This window comes from Symphalangus syndactylus, chromosome 24 (assembly GCF_028878055.3).
Source record: "Symphalangus syndactylus isolate Jambi chromosome 24, NHGRI_mSymSyn1-v2.1_pri, whole genome shotgun sequence".
NCBI classification, from domain to species: domain Eukaryota; kingdom Metazoa; phylum Chordata; class Mammalia; order Primates; family Hylobatidae; genus Symphalangus; species Symphalangus syndactylus.
In genome coordinates this window covers 44,756,249-44,773,931 of record NC_072446.2, presented here as the reverse complement: position 1 = coordinate 44,773,931, position 17,683 = coordinate 44,756,249, and the positions used below count along the sequence as shown (strand labels likewise).

The 17,683-nt window shown below is 44.3% G+C and overlaps 1 protein-coding gene across 4 annotated transcripts in view; it reads right to left on the bottom strand.

The window, feature by feature from the left end:
* Nucleotides 1-13,957, bottom strand: part of ATRN (attractin) — a 186,830-nt gene extending 172,873 nt beyond the window's left edge. For all 4 annotated transcript variants that reach the window (XR_010119363.1, XM_055264937.2, XM_063633463.1 and 1 more), the window contains exon 1: nucleotides 13,447-13,957. Coding sequence is in view for 3 of the 4 variants with exons in the window: in XM_055264937.2 (XP_055120912.2) it covers nucleotides 13,447-13,853 (407 nt within the window). In the remaining variant the exon portion in view is untranslated. The remainder of the gene's footprint in view (nucleotides 1-13,446) is intronic.
* Nucleotides 13,958-17,683: the final 3,726 nt, after the last annotated feature.

The following is a 17,683-nucleotide window of genomic DNA, read 5'->3' as shown; positions in this document are numbered from 1 at the left end:
ATGCGAAGGATGGAAAGACCCTCTATTATAAAGATGACAGATTTCCCCAGGCTCATCTCAACATCAGGTGAAATTCTAAACAAAATATCAATAGGGATTTTTGTTGAAATTAGAGGAGCCAAGAGTTAAGAACAATCAAGACAAGTCTGAAGTTTTAAATGATTATAGCACAATTCAATTCAAATGGGGAGCAGGGGCAAAACTGTTCTATAAATGGAACTGCAACAACCGCTTACCATATAAAGATAATTAAATTAGGTCAATATAACAAATCATTCACAGAAACAAGTTACAGGTGGATAAAAGATCAGAATGAAATAAAGCAAAAATTTTAAATTTTAAGGAAGTAAAATATAGAAGAGTATATTTACAAGGTCAGTACAGGAAAGGAATTTTACAATACAACACAAAAAGGATAAGCCACAAAGGAAAAGAATAATAACATTTACTACATATGGGTTTTGGTTTTTTTGGTTGTTTTTTTTTTTTTAAGAGACAAGGTCTCTGTCATGCAGGATAGAATGCAGTAGTGTGAGCTTAGCTCACTGCAGCCTCAAACTGCTGGGCTCAAGTGACCCTCCCACCTCAGCTTCCCAAGTAGCTAAGACTACAGTTATGTGCTATCATGCCCTGCAATTTTTAAGTTTTTTTATAGAGATGGGGTCTCACTATGTTGCCTAGACTGGTCTCAAACTCCTGGGCTTAAGCAATCCTCTCACCTCAGCCTCCCGAAGTGCTGGGATTATGGTGTGAGTCATCATGCCTGGCCTCATGTATTTTTTAAAATGAGAATGGTTATTAAACTGCTATGGAATTTGGATTCTACTCAATATATATTTTTAAAGTAATACTGTATAATGGGGATTTTTTTCGGCAGCTCTATTTATAACATACAGAAACTGTATCTCTTCAACTCTATAAATTCATTTTTTTTGAAAAATAATATGTGTCAACTGCATGTCAACCTGAAAGCAAGGAAGTAAAAAGAATTTCAGTTATTTTGGAGGTGCTTCAAAAGACTGAAGATCACTACCCTAGAGAAAAATCACACATGTATGCATAAAGAGATAGGTAAAGAATGTTAATTGGGCCGGGCATGGTGGCTCACACCTGTAATCCCAGCACTCTGAGAGCCCCAGGCAGGCAAATTGCTTAGGCCAAGAGTTCAAGATCAGCCCGGGCAACATAGTGACGCCTGGTCTCTACTAAAAACACAAAACATTAGCTGGGTGTGGTGGCACATGCCTGTAGTCTCAGCTATTCCAGAGGATGAGGTGGGAGGATCACCTAAGCCCTGAAGGTCAGGGCTGCAGTGAGCGGTGATTGCATCACTGCACTCTAGCCTGGGTGATAGAGTGAGACCCTGTCACAAAAAAAAAAAAAAAAAAAAAAAAAATGTAATTGTAGTACTGTTTGTAACAGCAAAAGTTGGAAAACTCTAAATGCCCATCAGCAGGAAAATGGGTAAGTAAACTGGAATCCTTCTGTAATTAATATTAACTATGAATCCGCTAGAACTACATTTATCAACAGATAAATCTCCAGCATATCTCATCTCAAGATTAAAAAATGCTACATGTTTTTGGGAACAAGATATTGTTTGCAGAAATATCTCTCTGTATTCTCTGTAATAAGAGTAGAAACATGCAAGAGAAATAATAAACATCAACTTCACCATACTAGTTACCTCTGGGGAAAGGGTATGGTGAACAGGATGAAGAAGGGGTGGTAACACGGGGACCTTGGTCAGTATCTGTAACATTTTATTTTTTAGAATAACATTAATATGAAGAAAATTCAGAAAAACCAGGTTGCAAGTACAGAGATATTCCTTGCATCTCTTCCATAGGCTTCAAATATTTCATATTAATATGAAGTTATAGTTAGTTCAGAGACTGAACCAGCTTACTAAACATATCATCACTTCAAAGAAATGAGTTATACATTTTGTCAGTATTGGTCAGTGTTTCTCAAAGAGTTGTCCAAATACTGCTCCCATTAAAAGACAGTCATGGCATCTATCAAAAGAGAAGCATAAGACACAATGATATTTATATATAAGTTATGAGAAGGCATAAAATGAATCTAATTCTGCAGATCTGTCTCAAGGTCATCTTTGCCAAACCTTCTGATCAAAATCCTTGATAAGATATCTCCAGTACTTCAAAAAGAGTGTTCAAAAGGGAAAACTGAGTGACAATTATTGCCAGGTTGGCCTTTTCATTCAATTTAGAGAAAAACTATCCAAATAGGAAATGTGCTATTTGCAGAGAAATGCTTACAAATAGCTGAAAATTGCTATCATTTTATCATTCAGAATCAAAACACGCAAAAAAATTCTAAAAAATAATTGTGAAAGCACATATTTATGAATATCAAACATTAGGACAGGAAAACTATTTTTAATAGCACAAAACACAGTTAAACTCAATCTCTATTTTAATATACATTTTATCCCAAAATTTAATGTCTTTTTTTTTTGTCTACAACTCATGCTTTTCCTTACATAATTAAAGCACATAAAACAATATATGCACCGGCCGGGCGCAGTGGCTCACGCTTGTAATCCCAGCACTTTGGGAGGCCGAGGCGGGCGGATCACGAGGTCAGGAGATCGAGACCATGGGGAAACTCCATCTCTACTAAAAAAATACAAAAAATTAGCCGGGCGTGGTGGTGGGTGCCTGTAGTCCCAGCTACTCAGAGAGGCTGAGGCAGGAGAATGGCGTGAACCCGGGAGGCGGAGCTTGCAGTGAGCCAAGATTGCGCCACTGCAATCCAGCCTGGGCAACAGAGTGAGACTCCGTCTCAAAAAAAAAAAAAAAAAAAAAAAAATATATATATATATATATATATGCACCATGTTTTAAATAGAGTAAGGTCAAATTTTCCTTTGAATATCATTATAAATTATATTTAAAATATACATTGTAATCTTTACTAACAAACTACTTTTACTTTATTTAAAATTATCTTAAAAACAGGATACTTTTTTAAAGGATTATTATTTTTTAATTCCTACGAGAGTCCATAAGAGTATACATTTTTGTGAAAGGATCTGTGAATTTAAAAATTTAGAAAACACAGGTCAAGGGAGGTTACTTATGTGACTCTTAACAGCAACTGACAGAATTCCAGCCCCTAATGTTTACTGGCTTATTAGTAAGCCAATCAAAAAATTCTTAGAATACAAAAAGGACCAAGAGAAATTAATTGGAAAATTCATTCATTTAATAATTGTATACTCTTAATGTCAAATTCCAAAAAAAAAAAAAAAAAGGAAATTCACCCATTACTAAAATTAACTTCTCTAAGTGAAAAACAGAAAATTCTCAATAGGTAAGCATGTAAACAAATAGCTAGAACTGAAGTCCACCCAAAACGTAAACTGAAAAAAACTGAAAACTTAAGAATTAAAAATTTAAAGGGTCCAAGCATGGTGGCTCTCATCTGTAATCCCAGACTTTGGCAGGCCAAGATGAGAGGATTGCTTGAACCCAGGAGTTCGAGATCAGCCTGGGCGACATAGTGAGACCCTGTCTCTACAAAATCAAAAAATTAGCCAGGCATGGTGGTGCGCACCTGCAGTTCTAGCTACTCAAGAGGCTGAGGTGGGAGGCACTTGAGCCCCGAGGCTCAAGATGGTCGAGGCTGCAGTGAGCAGCAATTGCACCACTGCACTTCAGCACAGGTGACAGGGTAAGCCCCTGTCTCAAATACTCGAAGATCAATCCACTAGCAGAAAAAGAAAAAAAAAACTTTTTTAATGTTTTAATTGAAAGGATATCGAACCATGGTCTCAGTGATAAAAAGAAAAGCAGTTAAAGAGATATGACATAAAGAAAATGAAAAGTGGAAAAAAGCAAGACAAATATAAGAAAGCCATCATAAGAAGGAAGTCACATTAATAATAACAGAGCAGTTTGAAAGTATAGAAAGAAAAGGGAAAATGGAAGGAACAAACTAATGAAATGAAAGATGAGAATAGTACATAGTATACAGATGGAAGTCACTTGCCAAAATGCATTTGGGAATTCACAGAAAATAGTACAGTATTATTTAAGTGGGAAACAAGTTTCATAGTAAGTTAATGGCTGATCAATTTCCAGACACAAGTATTTCAAAAAGTACAACTATAGTTTCATTACAGTTTTGGAAATATGATTGTACTAAAAAGAAAAACCAGTGTAAGATTTCTGTTCAATCATAACACTAGGTACTCACTTCGTATTTCTTAAGATAAAAATATCCTAGGCCGGGCGCGGTGGCTCACGCTTGTAATCCCAGCACTTTGGGAGGCCGAGGCGGGCGGATCACGAGGTCAGGAGATCGAGACCATGGTGAAACCCCGTCTCTACTAAAAATAAAAAAAAAAATTAGCCGGGCGTGGTGGCGGGCGCCTGTAGTCCCAGCTACTCAGAGAGGCTGAGGCAGGAGAATGGCGTGAACCCGGGAAGCTGAGCTTGCAGTGAGCCGAGATTGCGCCACTGCACTCCAGCCTGGGCGACAGAGCGAGACTCCGTCTCAAAAAAAAAAAAAAAAAAGATAAAAATATCCTACAAATGTATTAAATCACTTAATCACATTTATATGATCAAAACTGTTTTGATCATAAACACACTCTCCTTTTTCTCCTACATATGTATCTCTCCTCTATACTGTGGTAAATAAAAAGCATCTGCCCATCTTGGGAACCTTTCATAGAGGTAAAGTCTATGTTAATTTGTTACAGAAGCCCTAACTGACTAACCTTAGTCAGCTGACTCTACCTCCCTCCCTCTGTATGTTAGGAACTGTTCTACTGTAAGTGGAAGGAAATCCAACTCTAACCGGCTTAAGAAAAACATGGACTGCAGTACTTCATAAACCAAAAATTACACCTTCAGGCAAGTTTTGATCCAGAGATTCAGAAAGTTATCAGGTCTCCAGCTCCATTTCTCTGCCATCCTCCATCTTCTGGGAGTTGTTCTGACCTGAGGTGAATTCCTCACAACAGCAATGCTAACTCTAACAGTTCTAGGCATTATGGCCTCGCCACACAGAAAAGAAGGCAACATATGTCCTTCTAAACGCCCACAGAGGAAAGGGATCTCCGACAAAAGTCCTGAGATTCACTCTGATTGAGTCCATTAAAATCAATCATAAGCTCATTTCAAAACAATCAGCACGGCCAGAAACTGGAATGCCCTGAGGGCTTATCCTAGTCAAGCATAAACCCGGAAGCTGGAGATTGTTGGGAAGGGACAAAAAGAGGCCATTATAACCTTAAAATCTTCCTTCCGTTACACCCCTCACAAGTTATGTTCCAACAACATGCATCTTCATTCAGTTCTCCACCTGCTGTGGGTTGGACTGTGTTTCCCAAAAAGATATGTCAAAGTCCTAACCCTGGGTCCCTGTGAATGTGACCTTATTTGGAAACAGGGTCTTGGCAGATGCAACAAAGTTACAATGATGTCATACTCGTATATCCACTATGACTGGTACCCTTAAGAGAAAAGACAGAGACACAAAGGGAGGGAAAGTATCACGTGAGATTGAAGGGATGGAGGCAGAGACTGAAGTGATGCATCTACAAGCCAAAATGTCAAGGACTGCTGGCAACTCCAGAAGTGAAGAGAAAGGCATGGAACAGATCCTCCCTGAGAGTCTTCAGAGAGATCGTGGCCCTGCCAGTGCCTCGATTTCAGGCTTCTAGTCCCCAGAACTATGAAAGAATAAATTTCTATTGTTTTATGCCATGAGTTTGTGGCACTTCACTGTAACAGCCATTGGAAATTAATACACTAAGTATGATAATCCATAATTCTTTGCCTTTGCACATCAACTCTTCATTCCTTCTGGAACGCCTTTCTCCCCCAGATGGTCTACTCACTCTAAACCTCTCAGACCTGCCCAAATGTCCTCCCTTCTGTGGTGTCTTCCACCAGAACCCCCAAAAGAGTTAGTCGATCACATCTTAGTCCAGCACCACATATTGCCTGTATTTTTATTATGAAGTTCTAATTGCTGCGCACGTAGCTGTCTTCCCTTCATAGTTATAAGTCCTCTGAGGGGAAAGCAAGGCCTGATTCTTACACACCTTCATATCCTCAAGGAAGGGCACAGTACCTAACACATAATATTCAGCAGATATTTATGAAGTGAATTAGCGGATGACTCATTTCAAAAGAAGATAATAGGCGTCAGGTGCAGTGGTTCATGCCTGTAATCCCAGCACTTTGGGAGGCCAAGGCAAGATGATCTCTTGGGGACAGGAGTTCCAGACTGGCCTGGGCAACATAGTGAGACCTCATCTCTACAAAAAATTTAAAAATTGGCTGGGCACCCTGCCTGTGGTCCCTGCCACTTGGGAGGCTGAGGTGGGAGGATCACTTGAGCCCAGGAGCACTGCCCTCCAGCCTGGATGACAGAACAAGATCTTATCTTTCAAAAAAAAAGGGTATGATTTGGGAGAACTAACTATTATAGATTATAGAGAACTGAAGGTGGGCCTTGGTAAGTAGAGATGAAAAGAAAGAATGGGGGAGCAGTGAGGAGGGAGGTGCTGAATTTAGCAAACACAGAAAAACTACGAAGTAGAAAGATTTGGTTAGGAAAAAAAGGGATGTGAAAGGAATGGGATCCTTCTGCTGAGGATCATTTTAGAGGTAATAAAAGAAGCAAAATAAGAGACACACATTTTTGTCATTACACTTTAAGTTCTGGGATATATGTGCAGAACATGCAAATTTGTTACATAGACATACACGTGCCACGGCAGTTTGCTGCACCCATCAACCCATACTCTACATTAGCTATTTCTCCTAATGCTATCCTTCCCCTATTCCCCCACCCCCCGACAGCCCCAGTGTGTGATGTTCCCCTCCCTGCTCCCACTTACGAGTGAGAACATGCGGTGTCTGGTTTTCTGTTCCTGTGTTAGTTTGCTAAGAATGATGGTTTCCAGCTTCATCCATGTCCCCGCAAAGAACATGAACTCACCCTTTTTTATGGCTGCACAGTATTCCACGGTGTATATGTGCCACATTTTCTTTATCTAGTCTACCACTGATGGGCATTTTGGTTGGTTCCAAGTCTTTGCTATTGTGAATAGTGCTGCAATAAACATATGTGTGCATAGAGACATATGTTTTTAGAAGACTGATATGACAAAGCGTGAAACAGACTCTGCAGGTGTAAGAAAACAGTAAAAGTGCAACAGAAGCAGGTCAGCAATGAGGTGAAGGGTTAGGTACATTAGAATGACAGCAGAAGAAATGGAAAGAAACAAATTTATACAGTGTGAGAGCAGAAAAAACAAACAGGTAGAAAGAGCCAAAGATTACTCCTAAGTTTTGACCTTTGGTTAGCTAAATTTAGATTTAGTTAAAACAAATAAGGAAGTACAAAGAAAAAGACTATTATTTTCAATGAGGATAGAAGTTTGGTGTTATACATGATTCAGTATGAGGTGACAATAAAACATCTCAGCAAAGATGCCCACCAAACAGTGGAAGACAGAGAAGTTCAGGAGCAATATAAGGACAGAAGACATATATGGCAGTCATGTGGGTAAACATGACTTTTTTAAAAGTCATAAGTAAATTACAGAATTTCATTCCTTCATTCAACAGATATTTACTGCTCACTATGCTCCAGGCCCCTGCCCTCATGGAACTTATATTGCACTGGGGAAAACAGATAAGCCTAAATTGGACTTGTGAACATAAATTTAGGGCTTGAGGTTAACATCACTTAGTAATTACTATAAGAAAAAAATGTTTTAACTTTTTACTTCTTCACATTTTATTTTCGAGAATTTTCTTTCTTTCTTTCTTTTGAGACAGAGTTTTGCTTTAGTTGTCCAGGCTGGAGTGCAATGGCGCAATCTCGGCTCACTGCAACCTCCGCCTCCTGGATTTGAGCGATTCTCCTGCCTCAGCCTCCTGAGTAGCTGGGATTACAGGCGCTCGCCACCATGCCTGGCTAATTTTTTGAATTTTTAGTAGAGACGGGGTTTCACCATGTTGGTCAGGCTACCCTCGAACTCCTGACCTCAGGCGATCCGCCCACCTCAGCCTCCCAAAGTGCTGGGATTACAGGCGCGAGCCACTGCGCCCAGGCAAGAATTTTCATTTCACTAGTTAAAAAGGTATTTATGTCCTCAGATCGTCAGTCAGAGAGATTGAAGTGAATTTAAGATTTTTAAAATGTTAGCTTTCCTATTGTAAAAATCTATTTTCCTTCCTTTGTTTCTCAAAGTATCTGTTGGAATTAGGTCAGTCCTTCAAAGAGCGTCCATAAAGAATGACTGGACTCAGAGAAAAATGAGATGCCAAATGGTATAATAAAAAGAACACAGGTTTGGGCATTAGACAACCCTGAGTTCAAATCTCAATTCTGCACAACTTCTGTGACCTTGGACAAGTTATTCAGTACATCCAAGTTTATTCATCTGTGAAATGGGAATAACTTCACTCTAAGGACTAAAAGGGAGTTATTTCTAATAGGCAGTTGGTACTATATATATATACATATATATACATATATATTTTTTTTTTTTTTGAGACAAGGGTCTCGCTTTGTTGCCCAGGATGGAATGCAGTGGCATGATTATGGCTCACTGCAGCCTCAACCTCCTGGGCTCAAGCAATCCTCCTGCGTCAGCCTCCCATGTAGCTGAGACCACAGGCACATGCCAACACACCCAGCTAACTTCTTTTTTTTTTTGGTAGTGAGGAGCTCTCACTTTGTTGCCCAGGTTGGTCTCAAACTCCTGGGCTCAAGTGATCCTTCTGCCTCTGCCTCCCAAAGTGTTGGGATTACAGGTGTGAGCTACCATACTCAGCCACTACTATTATTACTCTATGTGCTGGGCACAAAACAGATGTCTGATAAATGCTTATTTCCTTTTTTTTCTACAGAAGGTACATCTTAACATTATCAGGCTCAATCCAATTCACCAGATTATTCTATTCAATTCTCCCAAACATTTTCTACAGCAGGAACTTAAAAGAACTGAATGCATATTAAATTCAAAAATGAGCTTAATTTATCCTATGGGCATATTTATCCTTCCAAGAAAAACTACACTGGTGACATTACAAGTAGAAAAAAACGATCACTGAATTATGAAGATTCACATAAGAATGAATGAAAGTGGTACTGCCTTAGAAATCACACACCAAAGATTCTATAGGTATTTTTATTAAACTGACATCCTTTAACTTATCCTTTAAAATCAGTCATTTCTATGTCATCTTTTATTTAGAAAAAATGTTACTAACTACAATAATTCAATAATCTAAATTTTATATAACACCCTCAGAGTTGTCCTGAGGATTAAATAATACAATGTCCATGAAAATGCTCTGTGGCAGGCCGGGCGCGGTGGCTCATGCTTGTAATCCCAGCACTTTGGGAGGCCGAGGCGGACGGATCACGAGGTCAGGAGATCGAGACCACGGTGAAACCCCATCTCTACTAAAAATACAAAAAAATTAGCCGGGCGTGGTGGCGGGCGCCTGTAGTCCCAGCTATTCGGAGAGGCTGAGGCAGGAGAATGGCGTGAACCCGGGAGGCGGAGCTTGCAGTGAGCCGAGATCGCGCCACTCCACTCCAGCCTGGGTGATAGAGCGAGACTCTGTCTCAAAAAAAAAAAAGAAAATGCTCTGTGGCACACAGTATGCATTCAGTGACAACCTCAGGGAAATCCACTCCTCGTTAGCCCATGTTCCCTTCAATTAATGAAAAAACCCTATAACGGCAATTATAACACAGGATTTACAGGACTAAAAAGCTCAAAAAACACTCCAACTTGATTGCCATTCTAAATCAGAAAGGTATTCATTTAATGTCTTTTAATAACAAAGAGGTTTGTAAGTTAAATCAAGATACAAACCACTGCAATCAAAACCAACATTTCACTCTTGCCCCGAAAAGAATACTTCGACTAAATATATACATTTTTTTTTTGAGATGGAGTCTCACACCATCGCGTGGTCTGGAGTGCAACCTCCGCTTCCCGGGTTCAAGCGATTCTCCTGCCTCAGCCTCCCGAGTAGCTGGGATTACAGGTGCCCGCCACCACGCCCAGGTAATTTTTTGTATTTTTAGTAGAGACGGGGTTTCACTATGTCGGCCAGGCTGGTCTCAACTCCTAACCTCTTGATCTGCCTGCCTCAGCCTCCCAAAGTGCTGGGATTACAGGCATGAGCCACCGAGCCCGGCCTCGACTAAAATTTTATTGAGTTTTTGTTGCTGTTGTTGTTTTGAGATGGAGTCTCGCTCTGTCGCCCAGGCTGGAGTGCAGTGGGGTGATCTCGGCTCACTGCAAGCTCCGCCTCCCGGGTTCATGCCATTCTCCTGCCTCAGCCTCCCGAGTAGCTGGGAATACAGGCACCCGCCACCATGCCCAACTAATGTTTTGTATTTTTAGTGGAGACGGGGTTTCACCACGTTAGCCAGGATGGTCTCGATCTCCCAACCTCATGATACGCCGCCTCGGCTTCCCAAAGTGCTGGGATTATAGGTGTGAGCCACCGCACCCAGCCTACTGAGTTTTTTTTAAAGGATCAGAGTCATAAGTTCCTCCTACTTTCATTTTTAAAAATGCAAAATCCCAAAGCCCACAAAATATAATGGTATCAGGACCAAAGTCATAATTATCTACCCAGGAAACAGCACTGACATCACCTAGAACCAGCTCAAAGGGAATGTCCACAATAAGCAGGGGAGTCCCTTCACTCACTCGTGACACCATTTGAGACAACCAGTGTCAGGACTGCCTGTTCCCTGCAACAAGTAGCTCTTCTCCAATCCTCTGGGCTTTCCATGTGGACTCTCAGAGAGAGCTCCCTGGCAATCTCCCTCATAGGTCGATGACTCCAAACTTAACATCTGCCAGGTGTGTACTCTGAGAGCACCCCAAACTCAGCATGCATGCAATTAAATGTCTAACACCTGCTCATGTGTCCCTGTGTCTGTTAATGGTATCACTGTTCCCTCCATCACCCAAGATAGGATCTAGTTTTCTTTCCCTCACCATCCCCCACCTTTCCAAGAGCAAACCAGTTTACACAAAAGACTTGTCCATTTCACCTCTACAAGCTCTCATTACCACTGCTCTGACCCATGCCAACAGATCCCACCTAGCTGCCCACTATCTCTCATGCCCAAAGTGAGTCTACCTATTCTGAACATTACAGATTGATCTTGCTATGAAGTCCCCTTCCCACACTGTGGGTCCCCACTGCCTACCACAGTGTCCCAGGTTTTCAGAACGTGAAGGATCCTCATCTGACTCAACCATCCATTCACGTGATCTTGGAAGCTTCTCAATTGAAAATGCCCTGGCCTCACCTTCAAGGCCATCTGTATTCTGGCTCCAATCTAAAAGCCTATAATGTCATGAAAATACGAGTGAACTACGCCATTTCACAGCTCTTGGGCTAAAGGTCAAAATTCTCAATCCAACATCTCAACTTGGCCTGGCTTCTGCCTTTCTCTCCAGTCTTGCCAAGCTCCCCTTTGCTCTCTCTGCTCCTGCCACCTGGCCTTCCATTCAGGCTGCCATCATCCCCTTCAACCCCAAGCCTCTGTACCTGCTGGCCCCTCAGCACCCCACCCCTCACGCAGGTAGTACCATCTCACCCCTCAGACTTCACATCGCTTCCTCAGTGACTTACCTTACCCCTAGACTAAGTCAAGTCCCCTGTTTATCTCCTGCTCTTTACCTCCACAGCCTTAAACAAAATTACAATAAAATTTTTGTTGGATTTTTTTTTACTCCCAAGCTGGAATGTGTGCTCCATAAGAGCAGGACTGTGCCTGTCTTGTATACCACTGTATCTCACAACCTAAAACACAGGAGCCCTCAACAAATACATGTAGATTAATGGAATTCACAAATCAGAACACCCTAAGTTACAAAAGCAGCTTCACTGCATAGTGGTCCTGAAGTCACTTGGTTTCTCCATCCATAAAACTAAAGAGCTCATCTGCTCAACGTTAGCTCTGAGTTCCTCAGAAGACCTAACATTACCTAAGTCTACAATTTTGCTACTCCAATCTCCTCTCTCACAACTCTCTTCCACATAGGCAGCAGCAAAACTTTACTTTCCAGCCTCCACAACTTTGTTTGCACCCTTCCTTCCATCTGTAATTTTTTTCCAGCTCCACATTTCCAAATCCTACTTAACCTTACACGCTCAAATCCAATGTTACCGCCTCCTCAAAGTCCTCCTTGCATCCCTCCAGCTACCCACAACCTCTCCATCCCTGAATTCCCACAAGTTGCCTGTTGCCTCATTCAGGTCTCAGATCAAATGTCATTTCAAATGAGAACCTTCTCCAAGAGTCACCACTGGTTATAATTCTCTATCAGACCACGCTGTTTTTATTTTCTTGATAGCATTTACCATTACCTGAAATTACCATGTTCATTTCTGTCATTTATTTACTTGTTAAGTGCCTGTTGCTCCCACTAGAATGTTAAGATCGATGAAAGCAGAGACCCTGTCTGTCTTGTTCACATTTCCCCACTCCCCCACATCAGACATGTGTTCACTAAACTAAATACCTGTCAAAGGCGTGAATGACTCTGTAACCCTTATGACTAGGGTTATGTGCGTACATTATCTCTCTCTTGCTATATTCCAAACTCCCTGTGGACCAGGCCAAAGTCTGGCTATTTGTCTGTATTATCTGGAAAATCATTGCACAACTGAAGCAAATAACGATAACTGCTAATTAATTTATTGATTTCTCCAAGAGGAACTGCCCACACCAGGCCAATTCAGAACTTCATATTGTCCAGAAACCAAGGCAAAAAGGAATCTCCTTCCATTCCCTCTTCACCACAGACCCTGTTCCAATCTGCCACCTCCAGTGAGCTTTTGCCAAATGACTAGTTTTCTCACTTTCCTTTAGAAGGACCACTGGTCCTTCTATCCCTAATATCTTAACAATGCTACCCCTTCCCTTTTATCTCCAGCCAACAAAGCATTTCCAGGGCCCTGTTTCTTCAGAGCACCCCACATCTCCAGTGCATCGGGGAACTCATCGTGTCCTAGGGCACATGTGGATGTTAAAAGGAAATGTTCAAGCAAACCTGGCTAGTTCACCTATCCTTGGATACCTCGTTTAGCTGAAACAGGCCGAGTTTTAGAGCGATCGGCTTTGATGCTCTTTGGGTCCCTCAGCATTCTTCCAATCTAACCCAAGCACCCAAATACCGTCGGGGTGCCCCCACCTTTGCCCCACACCTTTTCACCTTCCAACAGAGGAAGATCCCAGGCCAGAGACGATGATCTCCCCGGAAGCAAATGGCCCTCAAACCCCATGGGGCGGCCCTACCCTCTCCACTTTCTGTCCAGCATCTCCCTCTGGCCTGGAGCTGTCTCGAACGCCCCTCAGCCCCAGCCTCTGGTTGGGCCCGACCCTCCGACACCACCCGCCACTCACCTGAAGCGGCCCCCGCAGTGCTGGCATTGCTCGCCCACCCAGCCGGCGGGGCAGACGCACTGACCGGTGCCAGGGTTGCAGCGACCGCCGTTGACACAGGGCCGGTCACATTCCTTGGCCTCGGCTGCGGCTGAGCCCGACACCGCCGCCGCCGCCGCCGCGGCCTCGGCCTCGCAGGGCAGCAGCAGCAGCAGCAGCGGCGGCGAGAGCAACAACAGCAGCAGCAGCCGTGGCCGCAGCGGCGGAGACAGCAGCCGCGGGAGGCGCAGCCCGGCCCCCAGCCCCGGCCTCCCAGCCCTGGTCACGTCCCAGTCCCGGTGCGGCCCGCCGCTCCTCCCCGCGAGCGCTGCCGTCGCCGCCGTCCTCCTCCTCAGCCTTGCCTCAGTCGCCGCCGCTGCAACCACCATCTTCTCGGGGCTGAGACGGCGCCCCGCGAACACATACACACACACCGCACGGCCGGCTCCGCTTCGCCTGGCCGTGCGGGGCGGGGCTGTGCGGACGGTGGCTCGTGCGGTCCACAAAGGGCCGCAGCAGGGCGGTGGGCGGAGCCGGCGCGCGCGTGCGCGAGTGCGTGCGTGCGGGGGCGCAGATAGTGGTCTCCGGCGCGCGCGGCGCCGGGGGCGGTCTTCTGACGTGGACCGTAGAACTAGCTAAAACCCGGCCGCGCTGTCCCTGCCGGCGAAAGCTTTAGTTTTCCTACTTCGCCTTTCGTCCCCGGCGGCGGAGTTGCAGCCCCACTGGATGCCTAGGAGCCGATCGCGTTGAGTGTTGCCCTCCTAGAGACCTGGCGCTCTGCCCTAACTCCAGCTGCCGGACGGACAGGGCACAGGAGGCTGCATCGCATCGTGGTGCTGGGTGCGGTACTGTAGAAGCCAGGCTTCATTCGAGCCTCTGTAACACAAGAGTCAAGAAAGAACACATGTAGAACCTGGCATAGGCCGGGCGCGGAGGCTCACGCCTGTAATCCCAGCACTTTGGGAAACCGAGGCAGGCGGATCACTTGAGCTCTGGGATCCGAGACCAGCCTGGCCAACAGGGTGAGACACTGTCTCTACTAAAAATACAAAAACTAGCCGAGCATGGCGGTGCGCGCCTGTAGCCCCAGCTACTCCAGAGGCTGAGGCAGGAGGATCGCTTGAGCCTGGAGAGGTCAAGGCTGCAGTGAGCCGCAGTCGCAGCACTGCACTCCAGCCTAGGCAACACAAGACGCTGTGTCAAGAAATGAAGAACCTGGCATGTAGGCTGTGCTCAGTAAATGCCTAATAGACTGAATGAAGACACACAGCCAGACCTCTTGATAACAGATGGACTGTAGCTGACCAGACCCCCTACCTTTAATTCTGTAAAAGTTTGGAGTTACCTTGCTCCCCACAATTTGCCCTCCAACCATCTTCTCTGAAGAGTGGGCAATATTGAATTAGGAACTGGCGCTCACACAGACCTGCCCCTTCTGGTCTGGTAGTTGTTACTCTGGTGTCCCTCAGTGAGACATGTCTTCCATCAATGTAGCCTTTTATGGTCCTTGACCCTGGAATCTGGACTGGGTCATGATTGAGACCATGAGAAACCATGACTCAATTTCACCAATAGAAGAAGGTGGTAGGAGCAGCAATGTCTTGTTTCTAGCTCTGAGCTTAAAAAAGACCTGGCAGCCTTGGCCGGGCACGATGGCTCACGTCTGAAATCCTAGCACCTTGGGAGGCCGAGGCGGGCAGATCACGAGGTCAGGAGTTCGAGACCACCCTGACCGACATGGTGAAACCCTGTCTCTACAAAAAATACAAAAATTAGCCAGGCGTGGTCGCACGCACCTGTAATCCCAGCTACTCAGGAGAGTCGGTTGAATCCAGGAGGCAGAGGTTGCAGTGAGTCGAGATCGCGCCACTGCACTCCAGGCTGGGGGACAGAGCAAGACTCCATCTCAAAAAAAAAAAGACCTGGCAGCCTTGATTTTGAGCTGTTGGTGGTCATGAGCTGCACCCCTTTAGCCACCCTGCTGGAGAGAAACCACGTGCAGAGACCACTTGGACTTGGAGAGCTGGGCCACTCGGGCTGGTGGAGCCATCCTAGCTAAGGGATCAATCATTGAGTGAAGAAGCTATCTGGGTTCGGTTATTCCAACCATCTGGGCTGTTCCATGTTACCCACAACAGTAACAGGTCTTTCCTAACTGTGACTTATCCAAAATCCTAAGAAATAACTTATTTATCATTTAACCCTTAAATGATGAATTGTTTACAATTTTTCATAAATTATAATTTATGTTATTTTAAGCCTCTAAGTTTTAGAGAGGTTTGTTGCTCAGTAATAGATAAGCAGAACATTGTCCGACATAACGCTTATGCTGTGAGGAATATTCCTATGGCACCTACCTCAGAATTTGGGCACCTTACAGTCCCTGGGAAACAAAGAAAAACCCTCATAGACCTGTGGAGCCTCTCAGCTTTACCTCAGAGTATGGAATTTTAAGGTTCTAAGATGGACTTCCACACTCATACCCAGGTCCCGCTCTCATACTCAGGTCCTGACTGTCCTCACTGCATCTTCTTCAAGCCTGGTGAAGCTGAATTGCACAAAAGCCTTACCCCCAGCTCTACATCCACACATACTCCCCATTCCTACAGGAAAACTATTGTTTGGCCTAGGCCCTAGCACTGACATTCTGGTTTGTAGGTTATGTTTTTGCCGTGTAGGATTTTGAAATTGAAGACATGGCCCTGCCCTCTGGCAGGACCCCATCAGATGGGGAGGCTGGCATAGACCATGTCCTAGCTATAGGAGACATTGCTCCCCCTACTCTTCCAGGCCAGAAGTGAACCAGCCCTTTCCTTCCCTTCCCTCCCCACAGCAAGACCGAACCCAGACTGTGAAGTTTCATATGATTTTACCAACATTCAGGGATAACAGAAAAGGTGTGCATCTGAAGAACAGCAGTCCCTAGACTAGATATTGCTACTCTGAAGCCTTAGAATCTTGCTGCAGCAAACATTCTTTCTTCCTTAATCTACTCCCTTCTCTGGTTCTTTTTCCTTAGCTTTCAAACATGCTGAAATTATTTTGTCCTTAAAAAACAAACATGCTGGGTGCAGTGGCTCATGCCTGTAATCCCAGTGCTTTGGGAGGCCAAGGTGGGAGGATCACTTGAGGCCAGGAGTTTGAGACCAGCCTGGACAACATAGTGAGACCTTGTCTCTACAGAAATTTTTTAAAAAATTAGTCAGATGTGGTGGCGTGCACGTGTAGTCCCAGCTACTTGGGAGGCTGGGGCAGGGGGATCACAGAGCCCAGGAGTTTGAGGCTGCAGGAAGCTATGTTTGGACCACTGCACTCCAGCCTGGGCAACAGATCAAGACCCTATCCCTAAAAACAAATAAACAAAGAAACAAAATCTTACCTGCTATCTTCTGTTTCCTTTACTGCGTTTATCAAAAAGTCCCCTACACATTCTACGTCTGTGTGATAGATTAAAGATGGCTGCAAATTCTCTTACGTTCCTTCTACGGAGAGATCAGGTCTAATCCTTGGCCCCACCCCCACCCCCACCCCCACCCCCACCCCACTCTTTGAATCTAGCCTGGCCTTAGTGATTTGCTTGACTGATAGATTATGGTGGAAGTGATATATTGGGATTTCTGAGGTCCCAGAAATGGGACCTTATGCTAGGTCATAAGAAGTCTTGCAGCTTCCTCCTGAAGTGTCTTGGAACACTTGCTCTGGGAAAGCCAGCTGCCATAAAAGATGTCCAGCTACCCTGAGACCACCATGCTGTGAGGAAGCCAGCCCCCAGCCATTCAAGTCTTCCCAGCTGGGGCCCCAGACAATCGAAGCAGGGGGGTGTTGTTCCTGCTGAACCCACCCCAAACTGCAGATACATAAGCAAAATAAATGAGTGTACTTGTTTAAGCCATGAGCCAACTGGGGACAGTTTGTTACACAACAATAAATTATCAGAACACTCTGTACCCTGGTTCCTCCAAGGACAAGAATAAGTCTTGTGATGTGGACTTGATTAAGAATTAAGAATGACAGTATAACTGTATATAAATATATCATCTACAACCAGTCATCTATATGTAATACACTAGTATCATTGTCCAGTTGCTTCTCATGAAGGAGGTCACCGTAGTCACCATAGCTTCAGAAGTGCCTCTGTTGGACCCCACATGCCTTATCACCAAGATTCTGCAGCTGTTCTGCCTGAAATCCCTTTTTTTCCACTGGTCTTTGTCATGGT